Below are 19255 nucleotides of genomic sequence, written 5' to 3'. Positions count from 1 at the left end.
AAGTACAAATAAGGAGGGTAAATTCTACATAAAGAAAACGAGAGCCGTGGGGAGGGTCATCGCTGGTCCTCGAGACCACAGGCACGAAGCAGAGCTCAGACAGTCTACAGCACACCTGAGGGTGGTTCTCTTCCCTTATTGTGTTCCCTTTTAGACTTTTGGCTTACTTGTTTTTCCTAGCCAGCCTCCCTAGTTAAAGGGTGGCTTGGGACGTTGAACCTCAGGGTTTCATGGTGGAGGCCCAGAAGAAGGTACAATATTTTCCAGGTTATGGTGAATTGTGCATATATACCATTCATTCCCATAGTCCACTTCTCAGCATTGTCGAAGTGGGTGTCGCCTCCCAGGCCTTCCCCAGGTGCAAATGCGTGGGCGAGCGTCCCTCGAGGCCCGTCGAACGGATAGGAGTCCCCGTGATCTAAACAGGCAGGACAAACACCAACAGCAGTGAGTCCTTCTAGCAATTTTTGAGGCATGCTTCACATTACAGGGACTGGACCCCCACTTTCTTTTTTTAAATGGTGTTGACACGTCTCATACAAATACATTTACTTTCCAAGATTCATTTTTGTAAGAAGTTCACATGTCAGCGAGGACTCGTCCATTGAAAAATTAAGAGGGATATTTGGCATTTCAAAGATAGTTAGCATTAAAAATAAAAAATGTTCTTTTGTGAGTGTTTTTGTTGCAATGTCTGTGTCTTACACAAGACATTCTTACAAAAGAAGCGGGAGGCAACCCCTGCGGGCTGGAATGGGAACGTGTGGGCAGGCTGAGCGTTCACGGTCTGATTCAGCTAAGACAGAGGCGCACGCGGAGCAGATGTGCGCTTTCTGTTTCTGCCGAGCAGTACAACGCAGGGAGGGGTCCAAACGGAGAAAGTGCCTCTGGCATTTCAATACGCTTTCCTGTACAAAGCTCCTGCAAGCGGTAAAGCCGTCAAATCTTAACTTCTAGGGCTTCCTGTGTTTTTGTTTTGCTTATATTGAGCTAACGGTTTATTGTGAACTTGATAAAAGAGGAGAAAGAACAAAATGAGGCCTGTTGTAGAAGCCGTGTTTCCCGGTGTCTCAGGATCTGGTGTGCTGGGCACCAGGGTCCGGAGCAGTGTGGTTTCCTGGATGGTGGGCCCTGAGGCTTGGAGGGGAAAGGGTGCAAGCCGGGCAAGATCAGGAGAGAGGCAGATGCTAACGTCGGCCTACAAAGCTGCCGTGAGCCACGGTGCCGTGTCCCTGGGGTGGCCCTGTTTCCGGGGGGAACAGAACCCACCACGGGCCAGGTCACAGCCAGGGCCGCCTCTGAAGGTTCACAGAGGACCTCCGTCACCTTCTCGCTCCTGGCTTCTGAGCGCGTACTTCCCAGGGCCTGAGACTCAATTAAGACCGAGACTTGAAGTAACAGGGACCCTTAGCAAGGGCGTCTGTGGAGGGAGGAGGCAGAGGCGCTCGCCCACCTCGGCTACTTGGAAGCTGAGAAAAGCAAAGGAATGTTGCGGCCCTTCCTTTATGGGCTCCCTGGATAGGCGGCTTTGAAAAGGGCTCAGAGCCGGCCGCCATGCCCTGTGCCTAGGTAGGCCTCCACTCCTTACCAGAGTGAGGAGGGGTACAGGGGTGGGCGAAGTGGGGAAGGCCTGGGGACTCCAGAAGGTGTGGACAAGACAGCAGCACCTCTCCGCTGACCACTGCTGCGGCGGGAACGTGGTCAGGGCCACTGCGGCGTGGACGTCCCTCAGTGGGGATTCAAGGTGGGAGATTCTTGGCCAGTATGGAAGGGGATGTGCAGCGGCCAGTGGGGAAGCTGAATGGGACACTCTGTCTCTGATGCGGCAGAGCGTGGAGTCCACTCTCCCGCCCCGTCCAGCACGGTGAGACATGCTGAGAACTCGGCGTCCCGGCCAGACGCAGTCATGACCTTGCCATGCCCTTGGCCTCTGCCCCTCACACCGCGTGTGGGAGAGGATCACTGATCCCTCGCATTAAAGGTGTAGGAGGGAGGACGTTGGGACGTGTCTCCCGTGGACGGGGAGGAAACCAGGAAGAGCCACAGTACCTCCCGTTTCAAAGGAGATCATGATGTCCGCTTCCCCCGCGTTCACTCTGACGAAGCCCAGCGGGACGGCGCTGCTCCAGGCCTGCAAGGCCATCTCCACCGCCTTGTCCACCTCCGCGGGGGCCATGGAAGGCGTGTATTTGGATATCCTGCGGGCGCAGAGGGAACACGCTCCCCTCAGTGGGCGCTCCGAGTCCGCAAGGCCAGCCGTCCGCCGAGGTGCTAGCAACACTCGGAAGGTTGGACGCGGACCTGCCGTGGAGGTGCTTTCCTCCCGAACAGGGCTGCTCGTGTTGCTTCCCTATTTGCTACGTTACCGCAACGTGCGGGGCAACAGGGAAATCACCGGCCGCTGAAGCGGTTTGGCTCTCACGGCTCTTTGATTATCCCGAGTTTTAAAAGAGGATAACCTGGTGTTATTTCCAAGTAGCAAGAGCCCATTTCCCCTCAAATGGTTTTAAAGGAGAAAGGACCTCTTCTTCCCCAAAAGGGACTGAAAATTTTCAATGGTAAAAAATAAAAACACTGAGTTTGGAGGTTTTGCACATTCTTATTCAAAGGCCTTCGGGATTTCCCTCAGTGGGGGGGATGTTTGTGCTTAAACTAATGCGTATCTAAAGAGGAAGCGTTAGCTTTCCTGAGGTCCTGGTGTGACAAGGGCCTCTGAAGGCAGAACAGTGGAGAGCGTTGGGGATGAGCTGTGGGTGGAGAGGATGGGTGGTTCTGTAGGACGCACTGTCCCAGACTGCGCGGGCTGGGGCTTCCTGACAAGAGGAGGGAGGGCAGGGGGAGAGAGCTGCCCTGGGGACCTCGGCGGGACCTCAGCAGGACCTCAGGTGCAGCGGGCATCCCGGATGTGGAGCGAGAGCCAACCCGGGAGCAGACACCTGACTGCTTTGTTTCTCCGGCTCCTCATCCATCGCTCGCCATCGTAGGTGCTTAGCAAACACTCGATACACGGATGAACTACTGAATAAAAGCTAGTGGTGTTTCAGGCCTTCTGGGTGGCGGTGGTTCTAGCACCTGCAAGGACTACCTGAGAAGCTGGGTAAAAACACACAGGTGCGACCCGTAGACCTGCATTTCAGCAGGTATCTTGGGTTATTCTGATGGAGGTGGGCTGTCTCCACCAGGAACCACCCGGGGCAATCCTGGGGGCCCAAAGGGAAGGGGCCGGGTCCCACAGGGGATACGGCAAACACTGACCCTCCGTGGAGAGGGAAGGAGCACGGAGATGAGTCTGTACCTGGAGACCCCTGAGACAAGAGGGGAACAGTAGACACCCCGGGAGCACACACTCCGCTAGACACGGGCCCGGGCCTGTCCCGTCTTCACCACAGGCTTCAGAGGTAATGACACTGCGCATTTTATGATTAGTCAGGACTGGAGCCCAGTTCTGACTCCCCACATCTGCACATAAGCTCCAAGCTGTATTCCCTCTCTGTCAGTCCTCCGGGTTCTGTTAGAACAGGTTCCTCTGAGGCCCACACCCGCACAGCATACGCGGACAGCCTCTAGTGAGTTCCGTGCTTGCTGGCTTGCTTTCTGGGGCGGGGGAGCTGCTGGGGGGGTGGGTTTGGGACGTCCAGGGAAAACTGCCAAATAATACACTTCTCTGAGTGTCCAAGCAGCCCGATTGCGTCCCCTTGTCTCTGCGTAGTCACAGGCTGAAATTCTGTGATACGCTTTAAGAAAATGAAGGGAAAGGCTTCAAGGACTGAGACACATTTGTCCTGTTCAACTCCCTACAGGGCGGTTCTTTCCCAAATGTTTTGGTTTTGGTGGCCTTGGCGTGAGCAGAGCGATAACTGTGTTCAGAGCGCCACCGTGTGGACTCCAGCTGGGGTGCCCTTTAACAGCAGGTTCCGTGACCAAAATTTCTCATTTGAGAGCTTTGCTTATTTCCAGACTGTAAGCGGTCTCACTGGCGATAGTTTCAAGCCAGCAACCCGTCACCCCGTGCGAAGGGTTGGCAGTACGCTACTCCCATCCTGGGGTAAAAACGTGAACGGCCTCGTGAACAGACAGTAGTAACGTGTGGGACAGGGACCCGGAAGCAGTGTCTGATCACCTTTTATTTTTAATTCTATATGACACCCACAGTGTAATATATAATAATGGGTATACAAATACAATTTATTTAATTGCAGGTATGTAGAGCTTAATTTTTAATAATGGCTCTGTTTGGCAACCAGCTTGCCCCTAACAACTGGGTGCAAAATTCCCGCCAGTCTGAAGACGGGCTTCTGTGAGCCGTGAGGAGCCAGCCCTGGCACAGCCCTGCAGGGACTGTTGGAACACCCGGCCTCGCCCCGTCCCCAGGTATCGGCCAGATGTGCTCATCCTAAGAAAAAAATCTGGCCCCACGCCTGGCCTGGCTCTCCGCTGCCCTGGGCGGCACCTGCCCATGGACCACCCCACTGCACGCCCCTATCTGCACGGACTCCTCTTGTACTGGGGAAACCCTCGCCGTCTGCCAGGCCGGGGGAAAAATGCAGGTGCAGGCCGCTCGTTTGCAAGGACACGTCTGTCCAGCAGGTGCAAGGCCCAAGAGGACCTGCAGGTGGAGAGGACCCCCGGGAAGGAGGCCAGTTGGCCCAGCAGTGGGTCCTGAGCTCCCTCTAGGTGCCACCACAGTTCTCTGCTTAGACCTGCAGGCTCGCACCTGTCCCGGGGATCTGTTTGCTTGTGTGTCTCCCGAAAAGGTCTGCAAGGGTCAGGGAACGGGATTGACTCACTTTTGTATCTCCAAAATCAAATGTCTATAGTAGGCATTAATAAATCATCAATAAACTATTTTTGAAATTAATAAAAAAATTGCTTTCTTATTCGGTGAGTTTTCTTGTTTCCTTCTGATTGAGGAACTTGTTTTAAGAAAACTGGTTGGTACTGTCAGGTTATTAATCTTAAACTAGATTATTTTTCTTTAAAGACAAGTGTGTTGTCTCTGATAAAATTGTGGTGCCAGAAGTGGCCAGCCATTAGGATGACCACGAGGTCCTATTTTGGATCGAGTCCTCCAATGTCACTGTCCACAGCTTAGCCCTAAAAAGCCTTCCTTATGGTTGTGATGAGTCAGGACTCTCATACAGATCGGAAGGAAGATATTTTTTCTAAAAGAGAAGAAAAGGAGAGAGGGTGTTTCTCTCTGACTTTGGAAAGACTCCATCTCATTACCTGTATGTCAAAGTATTTTTTTTCCATTTGGGTTCACCTGGGAAGAGGCGATAGTTTGCCACGTCGGGAACTCCACAGCGAGGCCTCTTGATGACATCCATCGTGCGCCGGTCTAACTTCCCGGTGACGCGGAGGCCGAAGAAGGCTTGCAGCTCCTTGATCTTCTTGACCAGGGCTCTGCCTCCTGGCGCCCCCATCTCGCCGACCTGGGGCCCTGCCTTCCTGGTGTAATACTTGTCAAGATAGGCCTGGAACGGAGAGGCAGGCTGACATGTCTGCGGCACGGTCTCTGGGAGAGACTCATGCTTGGGTTAGAAAAGGGACAATATTCTCGACAAGCTAAAAATGGCATGGACCGCATATTCCCATCTTTGAAAAAAATCAGATACATTCGCCTAGATAAAGCCCGGACAGATAGATGCCACGTTATTAACAATGGTTAAGCTGGGTCGTGGGGATCGTACAGTTTCTTTTTTTACTCACTTGCATTTTATAGTTTTCCTATAAGGACTAGTTATTATAAGAGGAAAGAATAATGGAAGGAAATGAATGTGAACACTTTCCCCACAGAGCATTTATTTGTCATTGAAATCTTTACTCAGTTTTCAAAACTAAGACTATTCTATTTCCCAAGAAGGCAGTCACTGGTGCCATGTTTTCCTGGTACATCACACGAGAGTGGTACGTTTTTAACGCTTGGAGGCCGTCTGTCAGCAACCTCTCATCCTAGACGAAGGCAGGCGGCCCGTCCGTTTCCCTGCTGGTTTTCCGTCGCTCCGTGAGCAGAGCGTGGCCTTGAACCTGCCTTCCCAGGGCAGCCTTCCACGACTGGCCCTTTGTCCCCCGAGGCAAGTAAAATTACCCACAGATTACAAGCTGTTCATGTGCACATTAAGGCTCAAAACCTCTACATTCATCGTTCAAGACACTTTTCTAGGACTTCCCACGTGGGGTGAGAGCCAGAGCCCACTGCTGGCCCAGGGGTTTCAACTGCCACCGCATTTCAGGGAAACACAGAGCAGCTGAAGATTTAGTGTATGTTTTATTTTACGTGAAATTTTATATTTATATGTTATACAAGAGGTATTTAGTGCATATAACTATCACATTAACTATATGTTTAGTTATATTCTATATAAATTATGGGTAGGATTTCTGTTATATGTACATATTTATATACAGAAATAATAAAGCACTGAAAGCAACCTTACTGTCTAACAATAGCAGATTTGTTGGGTATAGTGTTACACATTCATATGAAGTAATACTAGGCCTCGAAGGTCCCATTTCTGAAAGATATTTAATGGCGCGGAATAAGGCACTCAGTGTAATGACAATGCAGAGGTAAGCTTTATACAGATTATAATCATAATTTCAAAAATAAGTCAGACCCTGTATATGTGTACATATTATGCTTCTGTTTGTTATATATGTATATTAATATAAGGTTAATACGCAAATTAACCTTGAAAATCGGGCAATTGATATATTGGTAATTAACCTACACATGTAATTTGTATGAACTCAAGTAACATCAATAAGGAAAGAAACGGGTCTGAGTGAGCTTGTTTACCTCTGGGCTGGAATACTGTGGGTGACGACTTATTTTTCGTCCTTTCCTAGATCCCAGAGTTTTCTGCTGTGAACGTGGACTGCAGTTTGGGAAACAATTAAAAGGAGTAAGATGTGCTCCTGGGGGGTCAGCCGATCCTCACCCCCTACCCTGCTGGCCGGGGAAACTCAGTTCCCTGGTGGTGGTTCCTTGTGAGAATCTTAACAGGACAAGGACCCAAGAGGATGAGAAGGGGGCCGCGTGGAGCCCCAGCCCTGGAGCCGGCGAGGGGCTCTGGAAACAGCAGCGGCCATGCGGTTCCATTCCCATCTCTGCAAGTAAGCATTTTATGTTTCTGATCTTTTTTGCACGATGACGTTTTCAGAGCCTCTCCTCTTTGCTCGAGTTGATGCTGTGAGAACACAGTGCTCACAGTGAGTCTGAATTACGCTCTTTCGGAGGTAAGCTCGGTGCAGAAGACCGGAGGCTCCGTAGCTGAGCAGTTTGGATTTCAAGGGTTGTGTTCCCGTGTTAGGTTATGCGTGGCACATGCTGTGTTCTAATTTTCGTTTACAAAATACGGTCATACGAGAAGATGCTCATGATATCTTACGTGGAAAGAGATTTACAAGTATCCTTACAGAATCAGCCACGTTTGTAAAGAAAAGTGTGTGCATACGGACGCACACAGGTAAATGCTCACAAACCTGGACCAGGGTGAGGAAGACAGGGATCGCCCAAAACTCAGTAATCAAGGGTAATAATACTTAATGCAACATTAAGAAAATAAAAATTAATGCAAAGAAATCCATGATGAGCAAAACATTGATACTTTAAATAAAAATGGGGTCCAGTTCTGCCTCATGCCCTCACCCTCGCCCCAGCCCAGAGTCATAGCCAAGTGTCTTGAGAGACACAGATGAAGGAATGAACAGTGGTTTTATCGTAGTGATGCTATTGAGAATGATTCTTTTTGGTTACCCATGTTTTATAACGTTTCTACTTGAACATATATGATTCTACAATGTTTTTTTCCTTAACATATGCAGAAGATGTCAGACTTGCAGCTCAAAAGGTTTATCCATGAAAGATAGGATTAAAACAGTACCTGACACAGTTCTAGGCTCAGAGTACTTGTTCAGTTAATCTTTGGGCTCTTTTTCTTTAGGTAAAATATGCAAGTTTGCTTCTTTGAAGACTTATCAGGTGTTCTGAGTACTCAGGGCCCAAGTTGTTCTGGGAACTTTCTTGCCAAATTTATGGACAAGGTTTTCGAATCTTTCCAGACTCCAGATGTTCAGGGAGGCACTTAGATGTTGCGTTTGTGTTAATTCCAACACTTGGGTGTTGTTGGCTCAACTCCGGGCACTGTTGGCCCTGGGGGTCAAAGGGTTTATGCCCCCCCAGAACTGTCCTATTTGCTCCCCACCTTTCCCACTCCCCCGTTGTTCAAATGACAGGATTTTAGAGTTGGCTCTCGGGGGTACTCTCTCTGCTCTCTTTCAGCACCGGAGAGAGTAAAATAATAGAGGCTGCATGGCCGGGCTCCCCAGCTCCAGCTCTTTGTTCAGTGCGCGTTCCTGGCATCCTTCTTGAGAATTAAGAACTTAAAACTCGTATGTGCTTCAAAACACGGGGAAGTTCACGATAGGGTTTCTTCCACATTTCCTTCTGTTTGGGCTGAGTCGCAAAGAGGGAATCGTGAGGACTTGGGATGCTGGGTGAGGAATCCCAGCTTCTAACAAGTTCGGCAACGCCCTTCGTGTCTTGGGTTTTCCGTGCGTTCACCTACAACGCGAGGCTGGAGCTTATTCTATGGACCACACCTGCGTCAGAATCCAGGGAGGTCCTCAGTGTGAGAATGCTTTTCAGGGTACGGAAGACTTTAAATGTGTGCACCCTTTCACGTATTAATTCCTCTTCTGGAAATCTGTGCTGAAAAAATCATCCTTTAGCTCAGGCTGGTGTAGAGAAATATTCACAGCAACACTGTTCATATGGAAATAATCCATGGGTCCAGCAAAGGAAGCAATTCAATAAATTATAACTCACTTATATTCTGGAATATGTGTAACTCCTTAAGGTGATGTTTTTGAAAACAGTATAAAAATCAAAATTTTCTTATGCAATAATAATCAGTGATAAAGTTGGGAACCAAACATAATAATTTAAAAAAATCTCTTCATGCACAGAAACTAAAATGGTAGTAAAAACACCTGAATTTAACAGTCTGTATTTGGAAGCTTTCAATTTTAATTTTTAATTATCTTTAATTATAAGTTCATAATAATGTGATAATGAAAATTTATATTATTTTAAAGGACAATTTAACAAACTGTTAAATGTTGTTTTAAATGTTCTATTGATATTACTGGGTTTTTTCCTTTTCTTTTTTTTTTTTTTAAAGATTTTATCTATTTATTTGCCAGAGAGAGAGAGAGCACAAGCAGGGGCAGAGGGAGAAGCAGGTCCCCACTGAGCAAGTAGCCTGATAGGACCCTGGGATCATGACCCGAGCTGAAGGCAGATACTTAACTGAGCCACCCAGGTGCCCCAATATTACTGGTTTTTAAGAGCAAACAAAAACAGAATAAAAGACACTAAGCATTTTATTAGTCCATTGTTTTCAAAGCCTTTATGCTCATCAGCAAAACCGAATTTAGAAGATGCAAGTGGGCATTAAGTCAGTCAACTAAAAATCTGCTCATCCTTTAAGTGTAGACTGTTGTGCTCGCGGGTTGGGAGGAGCCATATGGCATTTGAAAATTTTGCCTGTCTGGTGTTTCCAGGCGCAAGAAATAATCCATTCTCTGTGGAAAGAAGAGGGTCCTGTGGCAGCTACTTATATTGACCCCAGTTCCCAGGCCTCCCTGGTCTACTGGCCACCTGGCTCTGGGACCCGGCCAGGCCCACTGCGCGTGGTCTCCCAGCGCCTGCCACCAGCCTGATGCGGCCCCCAGGCTCCTTCACCCCAGATAGTCACGTGACCGGCCAGATAGTCATGTGACCGGCTCTTTCATGTAGTTCAGGTTCACCTCAAACGTCACAGAAGAGCCTTCCTGGACTCCTCAGGTGACAATGTCCCCCGCTGTCCCCCAGTCACTATCATCGTGGCTCATCTTTTCCCCCAATATCACTTATTGCTTTGAAATAATCTCGGACGCTTGTTGATTGACTACTTGTTGATCTCCTCCTGGCACCCCCCCCCCACTCCCATTATCCCCATGTAAGTGCCCGAGAACAGGGATTGGACTTGTTTTGTTCACTGGCGTTTCTCCAGGACTTAACGGTACTAGCACATACGGCAGGAAGCCTTCCGTGGACCACGGTTGCCCGGAAGCACTTCCCCCGCGTACTTTCGTAGTGTCTCATCGGCCGCACTGTAAGGTTGTTACAGACGGAAGTCCCCCCGCATCCACAGAGCTACGATCCGAAGCTCCCAGTGGTGCCTGAAGCTGCAGATAGAAGCGAACCCTATCAGTACTGATCCTTCCACACGTACACACCCACGATACAGGTGAACTGAGATGGGGCCCAACGAGGGATCGACCCCAATGACTAGTAGTAACGTACAATTGTAACGCTATACCGTGACGAGAGTTATGTGACAGTGGGCTCTGCACTCCAACTCGTGGGGTTGGCGTGAGGGATGAAATGGAGCGAGGTGAACGATGTGGGCGTGGTGACGGGGCGTCGGGCTGCTAGCGAACCCTCTTGTCAGAAGGGGAGGTCTTTCACTTTCCCACCAGGAGTGACCGTGCGCAACTGAAGCCGTGCACAGCAGTTAAGGGGGAGCTGCTGTATTTCTATAAACCACAAGGTAGGACGTGAATTCTTCCCAGTCACTGGGACCCACTTCAGACGTTTGCCCGGATCACGCTAGCCTGCTAAAGAGGGTGCCTTCTCCCTGCCCAGGGCTGGTGCCTCGGGCTGTGGCAGGAGACGTGCTGTTCGCCAGGTTTCTCTGGTCCTTGGACGAGGGTCTTTCTGAGAGGACGTCGTAAGGGAGCCTGAGGAGAGCAGACTTGTTTTGGAGCGGAAGTCGCAAGGGACCCCCAGCCTCCCAAGGCCACTTCATTCTTCCCAAATACTCCTAGCAAGCCTATCTTTCCCCGAGGCCCTCTGGTCTCATTCCTGCACGGACTGCTCAGGGCTCAGCTATGTTTATCTGTGAAGGGCCGATAGTGAGTATTTTCGGTTCTGCGGTATTCCGCCGCCGTGGTACAGAAGCAGATGACATGTGGACGGATATGCGTGGCTGGTTTGGCCCGATGAGCGTCATTTGTCTGCGCCAGGACTAGAATCACGGTCTTCGACTCCCTCACGTCGGTTCTGGCCTCGGATCCCCCTCCTCCCGGAGGTCACACGACCCTAGTTTCTGAATCAGTGGGGCATGACGGTCGGTGAGGGAAAAGTACGCTGGGGAGAAGGGACCCAAAGCTACGTGGTACCAGCGAAACACTTTGAAATAGGCCCCGGAATTCTGAGGTACCTTATCTTGAATTTAGTTTAGCTAACAGTGGGCTCCAGTCCCAGGAAGCTCAGGGGAACGGCTCTGTTCTCGGCATCCGCTACCTTGTTTATAAGCAGGGCTGATGTTAAAATGTTGATGACTGGCATGGTGGGGGGCTGACTAATTAGGATGGATGGGAGTGCAAACAGTTGGTGTGTGCACGTGCACAGGGGTGGCGTGGCGGGCAGGAAAGCCCCTGAGGCACGGTTGGCAATCACAGACGTGTTCCCATTCGATGGACAATGGAAAGGTCCTGGCCCAAAGACATCTGTGATCAAAGACACATCTGGCCCAAAGACATCCACACACGCCCGCTAATGTTGGGAGTTCCATCGTTACACATTTCCCCTCCCCGAGATTTTAAAGTAATCCCTACACCCAGCGTGGGCTTGAACCCACAACCCCGAGATCAAGAGCCACACGCTCTGCCTACTGAGCCAGCCCAGCGCCCGCCCCTAGAGATGTTTCTTTAGATGACAGATCGCCACCTTCCCTTAAATGCAAAAACCGCTTGGAAGCAAATAAACATTGAATCACGTGGAGTCACATAATTGTTGCAAAAATTCTAACATGATTTGTATCACATCCTTTCCAACCATTTCCGAGAGATCTTCAAAGAGGAAAATACAGAAAGTGTCGGTAAATCAGGTCCCTGGGAACAAGCTCTAGAGAGGAAAGGCTCTCACGGCGGAGCGGGGAGGCGCCCAGGACAAACGCTTCACTTGAGATTTTGACCAAGTTTGCGCCCAACGCCGGAGCCGTTTTCTAACGTGTGAACCAGGAAATCTTTCTGGTGGCCGCCAGGAAGCTTGTCGCTACATCGACAGCCTACCTCACCCGTGCCGAACTGACACCTCGGGGTTTATTTTTCTGCCCTATTTCCCCCGACATGATTCCTCCAGTACTTGGTCCTTCTGTCTTGGTGGGGTTTGGGAAGTCGCTTCAATTTCTGTAGGAAGCGAGCTACGTGGAGGCGCGTCCATTTGGTCGTGCCTCGCGTAACCCCCCGTATGCACCAGACTGGATCTCAGCCGACCAGGAGGTAGTCTCTCCTCGGCTCCGGGGCGCTCAGGAGGTGGTCTAGAACAGTAACGGATTGTTCCGTGTTTTCCCGTTATACCCGTGCAGGTTTTCCGGGGCGGGAGGAGGAATTGTGTAAAGATTCACAAACCTGTGCGAGGTGGAAGTTGTTCCGTGCGGTCCCGGGGGTGGCTGCAAACAGGGAGGGGGCCGCGGTGGAGAACTTGAGCGCCGCGATAAGCAGCACAGCCAGGCCCGACGCGGGGAGCACCTTCATCTCCTCGGGGCGGCTTGGGGATTGTATGAGCCCGGGGCGAGGCGACCGTGTGCAAGCGCTCCGACCCCGAGCTCTTTTATAGCATCAAACGGGTCTGGGCCCTCGGAGCAAGGATGATTCATGTCTCAAAAGGTAATTATACAGCTCGTTTCTCTCCCTGATGACGGGGTAACACCAGGGTACACGGGAGTCGGGGTAGGCTTCATTCCCTGCGATTTACCAAGTCACAAAGGCGGAAAAACACTGAGTTTTAATGAAGTTTGTCAGCTGCTTACACAAATTGGGGTAAACTTGATTAATTTTAACCCAATCCAATGAAAACATTTGAGGAGTCTCAGTGTGGGGGCCTTTCTCCGTTCTGAGGACAGAAGAGGTCAATGATTAGAATACAGTTTAATTCCTCCTTGGTAATCCAGCCCCCTCCCCCTAAAATTCGATGGGCCGCCAGCACTCTCTGCATCCCCTCGGGCATTTCTCAGTAAGGAGCCCTATTCCTGCTGATGGTTCTGGGCACGCAGGATCCTGAATCGTCAGGGAAACATCGCATTAGAGTGTGCTGACTTAGGGTGGAAGTAGTCTGACAGCTGTCAGAACACCCTGAGTAAGTTAAGGCACGAGATGCGTTTTCGTTAACAGACACGTTGCACAGAACTCCCCGCTCCCTGGCGCTCTGGCTAACTGGGGTCACAGTCTTCCTCCTGGCTCTGATTAAGATAGATCGCGAGCTAGAGACAGCGTGGAGAAATGGTTTCTATGGTGGGAAAGCACTTTGGCATCAGACGAAGTGACATTCAGTTTTAAGATACTTCCTCGCTGTGTGACTTTGGGCAGGTTATTTAACCTCTCTGAACATCAGTTTTGTGTGTAGTGTGTGTTTAATCTGCAAAAGACCGGCAGCAATACTGTGTGTGAGCTCCTCAGAGTTGCAGGAGGAGCAGCTTGTAGTGTGGTGTCTGGTGGCCGCTTGGGCCGCTTGCATCCAGCAGACATAGATTCAAATCGGCGTTCTGACAACTGTCAGCAGGACTTGGGGCAGGTCACTCAGTCTCTTTCAGCTGTGGTATTTTCATCTGTAAAACGGGGGGAAAGATACCTCTTTGTTGGATTGTCATAAAGGAGTACATCAGGCCATAAGAAAGCCCTCTGCAGACTGCTCAGGGGACACCAGCTCCTACAAAATCATGTTTGACTTAACTCTTGACTGAGGGGCCAGGCTCCTGGCAGGTTTGAAGCAATGCCGTTCAAATGGATGAATGGATGACTCGATCAATGGTTCCCAAAGTGTGGTTCCTGGACCCGTGGCATCACTGTAACCTGGGAACTTGTTAGAAAAGCCAATTCTCAGGCCCCACCCAGACTCACTGAATGGGGCCCAGTGGTCTGTGTTTTCAGAAGCCCTCTGGGTAATTCTGATACACTAAAGTTGAAAAACGCTGTATTAGTTGAGCAAATAGCATCGTGGTGGCTGGGGTGAAATGAAGAAAAAGTATAAAAAATGCCAAGAAGACCGCAGGCACAGAAAGCATTGAGTACTACCCTCACCTTCCAGAGCAGTGTTTAGTGGTGACAGACCGCGTATTTGAATGTCATTTGTGAAGTTTGTTGCAAATAATTTATGGTAATACTTGTTAAGTCATGAAAATGTGTAACTGACTGGCCTTCTGACTTAGACTAGATTCAAGGTTATTCCCGTAGTGATCTCTCCCCGCCGCCCCCCGCCCCTCGCTCAGGTGCGTTCGGATACACTGTCCTGCACGGGAGGGAGCAGCTGTGTGTGGGGTCTAGTGAGCAGCCCCGGGTCCTCGACGAGTATTTGTTGCATGCGTGAACACCGTCTCTGCCTTGTGCTCTGAGACTCTGCTGTAAAACAGAAGGAAGATCAGAGGCCTGCGAGACTCGTCCAACTCACTGAATTGGAAGGTCCTCCAAAACTGAGTGGTACAAAAGTCCCAACAAAGCTTGTTTTAGAAACGAACGAACGAATGTACAGCATGTACTCCTGGCCACGTTTGGTCTGAGGACAGGAAACGATTTCAAAATTTGCATTTGCACACTTCCCTGTTCCCTGCGGCTCTGCTCCCACACCCTCAGAGCAGCAGGAGTAAAAGAACAAGGACGGAGGCCTGGGAACTCTTGCACTCGACAGTCTTGTTGGCTTATCTCCACCCCAGATCATTCCTCCAGGTCCTTGCGATGGTCCTGAGCCAAAGGCAGCCAGGGAGTGGAAGACAGTAAGGAACTCAGGGTCAACAGAAGATAGTCTCACTGGAAGAACTTGAAGAATCACTAAATTCCATTTTTGGTCTGCAGAAAAACAATCTGCAAGGGACAGGAGGCCAGTAGCCTCCGAGCAGAGGATCCCGCAGAATTCCCAGAAACCGTAAACGGAAGTTTCCACGCGCTGCTAGGACAGGGAGAAGGTTTAAGTGACGGAGTCAAGTGCTCCATGGAGACTGGTTCTTGCCAGGTCCCAGCTGGGTTCGGTCCCATGCTGGGATTTCTGGGCCGGTGCTGCAATGCAGACCGTGGGCTGAGAGTAATTGTTGAATAAGTAACCAGCTTGTCTTCCTTCAATGAGAGGCACGGACTTTGTATTTAGACGTAGAATCAAACACTGACTCGGCCAGCTTTCTTAAGTGTTAGCTGTCGGGGTTTTGAGCTGTGAAATCCAGTTCTGGCCAATTTACAAGAAAACTTTTTTTTTCCCTTAGATTTTATATATTTGAGAGAAAGCACGTGCACACAGAGACAGAGGGAGAAGCAGACTCCCCGCTGAGCAGGGAGCCCGATGTGGGGCTCAATCCCAGGACCCTGAGATCATGACCTCAGCTAAGGTAAACACTTCACCGACTGAGCCCCCCAGGCACCCCTTTTTGGAAAAAAATATCAGGTAGCTCAGAGAATTAGAGCACCAGGCTGGGAGAACCAGCAGGACCAAGGGTGGTAGGAACCGTCACCAAGAGCGGTGTGTTGCTGGGGCCCTGGCCCCTTATCACTGGATGGTTTTCCAGTTGAGCGGTTGAGGCCGCTGCGGCCAGGCTCCTGGTTCTCACGGTCCTTGTCTCATTCCCTCAGCTCTCAGCGTGCAGTGGGAGGGTCTGTGGTTGGGCCGGCCACACGCCCTCGCCCTCTGTCCAGAAGCAAGAAGCTGGAGGACCTCTGTAACTTGGTGTCCATCCGTACGAAGAGGCAGGACCTGTTCATGGAGACCACCAACCATACATACTAGGGAGTATCTCCCAGAGGGGAATTCTGTGCCGGGCAGCCGAAGAACACATCAAAACCAAACCTGGACAGTGTCCCCCACAATCTGGGAAGCCTCCTGCTTCGTGACGTGGAGGATAAATCCTAAACCAGGAGGATGTGGAGACGATTAAAATGGCTAATGGGTGCTTAGCGCTCAGTCCAGGTCACAAATGGGAAACTCCAGAATTTCTCTTTGCCACGAATTGCAAAAATGTTCCAGAAATATTGTGATGAATATAAGAAATGAATATGACATTTTCTTATTTTTAAGACACTATTGTTCATTGAATTGAGCGTTGATTAAGGTAACGGTTGCGGGAAAAAGTATAGCATATGTCATTAAATGTATGCACTGACATGCTATAGGTTGTGTGTCTGTTGTCTGTCCTTTACCACTAGAATGTAATTTCCATGAGGACCGGGGCTCTATTCTGTCCACTGCATCATCCCTAGTACTCGGAACAGAGGCTGGGACAAAGCAGCTACGTCCTGAACAGTTGTTGCACAGATGAATATGCCCGAGTGAGTGAGAGAATGATAAAAGCAAGGAAAAAGAAACCAAGATTGTCCTCAGAGAGAGACATTTCAAATCAGCCCGCATAAGAAATCGAATGTGTGTGGCATTCCCCTAAGGTGTCGGAACGTTTATTAAAACCCATGTCATATGCCAGGCATTGAACTAACTACCTTATGTACATTTTTCACTCAACTTTAAGACACCTCGCTTTTCAAGAGAAGTGATGTCTCCATCTTGCACTCCAGGCCTGCTGGAGCGCAAAGCCTGTGCCCTTGGGAGTTACGGGGAGCGGACAGTGTGCGGGCGCACAGGGGACCTCAGTGGCTGGCAGGCAGGCCGCTGGGCTCCTTAGCGCTCCTGTTGAGTCTCACCCCACAGAACACGGCCAAGCAGACGGCCTCGCTCCCTGACTGGTGATGCTCTTTCTCACTGCAAACAAGCCGGTTGTTATTCTGGTTTTTACATTTCAATCTCTAATAATCTAGCTTTCATAAGGGATTAAATTTCTGGATTTCCAAGGAGGCCAGTCCCAACCTGGAAGAATGCCCCACCGTGGGGCTGGCTTCTAGCAATAAGCCACCAGCCAGCCTCAGCCCACTCCCAGGCTCCCTCCTTCCTTCAGACCCCTCCAGGAAATACACCCCATGTTGAATGCAGGACTTCTAAAAATTGTTCATTTATTTAACTTGTAACTCATGTAATATTTTATAATTATATTATGACTTTTTGAAGCTTAGAACTTTTTTTTGAAATAGAGAAAAATCTTATTGCATCAGTAGGGAAGGGGGAAGGGAAGGGGACGGGAAGAAAACAAACCCATCTATACCATAGATGAGTATGGCTAGAGAGACGGACGCAAATAATCCTTCGATCTAGCCACTGCTAGTAGTAAAATGAGCTGTTGGACGAGTCTGTGCAGTTGCCTGCAGAAGTCTCCGACTACAGGATAGAGACGCTTGGGAACATGTTGTGTTATGTGGGGTTCCGCCGGTCCGCTCGGGTTCAGGGTGTATGTGGACAAGTTAGATTAGAGGATTCTTTCAAATTTATATTTATAAATATTTATGCCTAAATATAAATGAAAGCATGTATAAACTATAGATATATTCACTATATTCAATATACATTCAATATATTTTTTCGATAAATTCATAGTCAAGTTCATTCATTCATATCCACTTGTTTCACTTAATTCTTACTCAATTCATCTGTTGACCATCAGTTACTTTTTAGTTTTTGAGGCAGTTTTTACGTGCGAGGAGCTCAGGTCTGCTGTGACAAGACCGGGGACCTGGAGTAAGATCTTAGATCAATATGGACGGACTCTTTGTGACAGAAACATGCCTTCACTGTGCAAGTGGGTAGACTCCTTCTAAAAAGCAGTGATGCCATAAGTACCAAGAGCCATACAAGGGGTTATACTGTTTGGGTCATATTCCATCCCTAAGAATTTTCACTAAGAAAGTCATTTACAAGGATAGAAACAGAAATGTTTATTTTATGTCTAATCATAGAGCAAAAACTTGGAAGCCGCCTAAGTGTCTGAAAATAGGGAAGTGGTTATAGAAGTTGTGGCAGGTGAATATTATATAGTTTAGTCATAAGAAATAAGATAGCAATGCATAAAATATTAAAAGAACAATTTTCACCAAAAGAGCAAACTACAGAATTGGACAAATTTGGTGTTATGTCTGCTAAAGAAAAGCATAAATATGTACACAGAAACGTTGGAAGGATACCAGCGGAGCTGAAAGCAGTGCTGTTGAGGTGGTAAAACTTTAAATTTTCCTCTAATGCCACCACACATTTTTAAAAACAGTAAGTGGAATTTTGAGCGACTTTATCGATGTGCCTTTAAGTTCAGTTTGCATTTGGGGAAACAGGAGACGTGTGTGATCGACTCCGTGGCATTATTCTCTTATTCATTTGTTGTCTGTTCTTCACCTGGACGAAAACTCCTGCATTTGTTCCGTATGCCGGTACCAGGCTTAGTGCTGGAGGCACAAGAGGTAAACAGAAACTTGTTCCTGCCTGCCGGGGTCTTAGGGCCTCCAGGGAGAGATTCGGGTGTAAGCTCAAAGTATCCCACAGTGTAATTAGTGGAATCATAGGGGTCTTGAAAGGTCCAAATGAGAGCAGAGGAGGGAAAGTCTGTTTGTGCCTGGACTGTTGAGAATGGGAGAAGGGAAAAGAGGGGTCAGGGTGGGCTTTCTACAGGATGGGGTTTCGACCCCGTACAGACCCCCGGGAGGGTGGGTCATGGGAGCAGGAGGAATGGTGCAGGTGAGCAGGGAGGGAGGAGGTCCGGGCTGAGGGGATCGCGGGATGAGGGTATGTCCAGGAGCACCTGTTCTAGGGAATCGAAGGTAATTCATGCACAAGGTGATTTGGGGGCAGCACCAGGAGATGGGGCAGAAAAGGCGGGCAGAGACCTATCTGTTGGAGGACACCTCTCACCCGCAGTTTGATGGTGACAATGAAGGCACAGGCCGGGAATCTGACCCAGGCTGAAGATCTGAGGGGCAGGACTGAGAGGGCTCCAGGGCTCAGAGCTAGACCAGGGTGGGCAAGACACGGAAGGCAGACGGTGAGCAGAGCGGCTCCCCACAACTCTGCAGCAGCCACGGCGGGGGGGCAGCCATGGGGGGAGCCACGGGAGGAGCCATGGGGGCAGCAGAGGCTTCTGAGGGCTTGCTGAGTTTATTCGAAGGGCTGGGAGCATGGTGCCCTGGGCAACAGCCCTGTGGGGCTAAGGCACCTGGACGTTAGCGTGTGTGACGGGAAACCACTGGAGGTCTTCCTGCCCCAGGACGGCAGGACTGGGCCCGCACTGACAGAAGGGCTGCCCTGGAAGGACGGAGGCGAGCAGGGGTGGAGGTGAGGGGGTCACCGAGGAGGGGCGTG

At 49.7% G+C, this 19255-nt stretch overlaps 1 protein-coding gene across 1 annotated transcript in view; it reads right to left on the bottom strand.

The window, feature by feature from the left end:
- Positions 1–12588, bottom strand: part of MMP20 (matrix metallopeptidase 20) — a 45582-nt gene extending 32994 nt beyond the window's left edge. The window contains exons 1-4 of the mRNA XM_008690151.1: positions 12463–12588; positions 5227–5474; positions 2050–2198; positions 293–418 (exon numbers count right to left, since the gene is read on the bottom strand). Of these exons, the coding sequence (XP_008688373.1) occupies positions 293–418; positions 2050–2198; positions 5227–5474; positions 12463–12588 (649 nt within the window). The remainder of the gene's footprint in view (positions 1–292; positions 419–2049; positions 2199–5226; positions 5475–12462) is intronic.
- Positions 12589–19255: the final 6667 nt, after the last annotated feature.

Source organism: Ursus maritimus, unplaced genomic scaffold (genome assembly GCF_017311325.1).
Source record: "Ursus maritimus isolate PB19 unplaced genomic scaffold, ASM1731132v1 scaffold_16, whole genome shotgun sequence".
NCBI classification, from domain to species: Eukaryota; Metazoa; Chordata; class Mammalia; order Carnivora; family Ursidae; genus Ursus; species Ursus maritimus.
The sequence above is the reverse complement of the archived record's forward strand: the minus strand, read 5'-3'. Positions and strand labels throughout refer to the sequence as shown.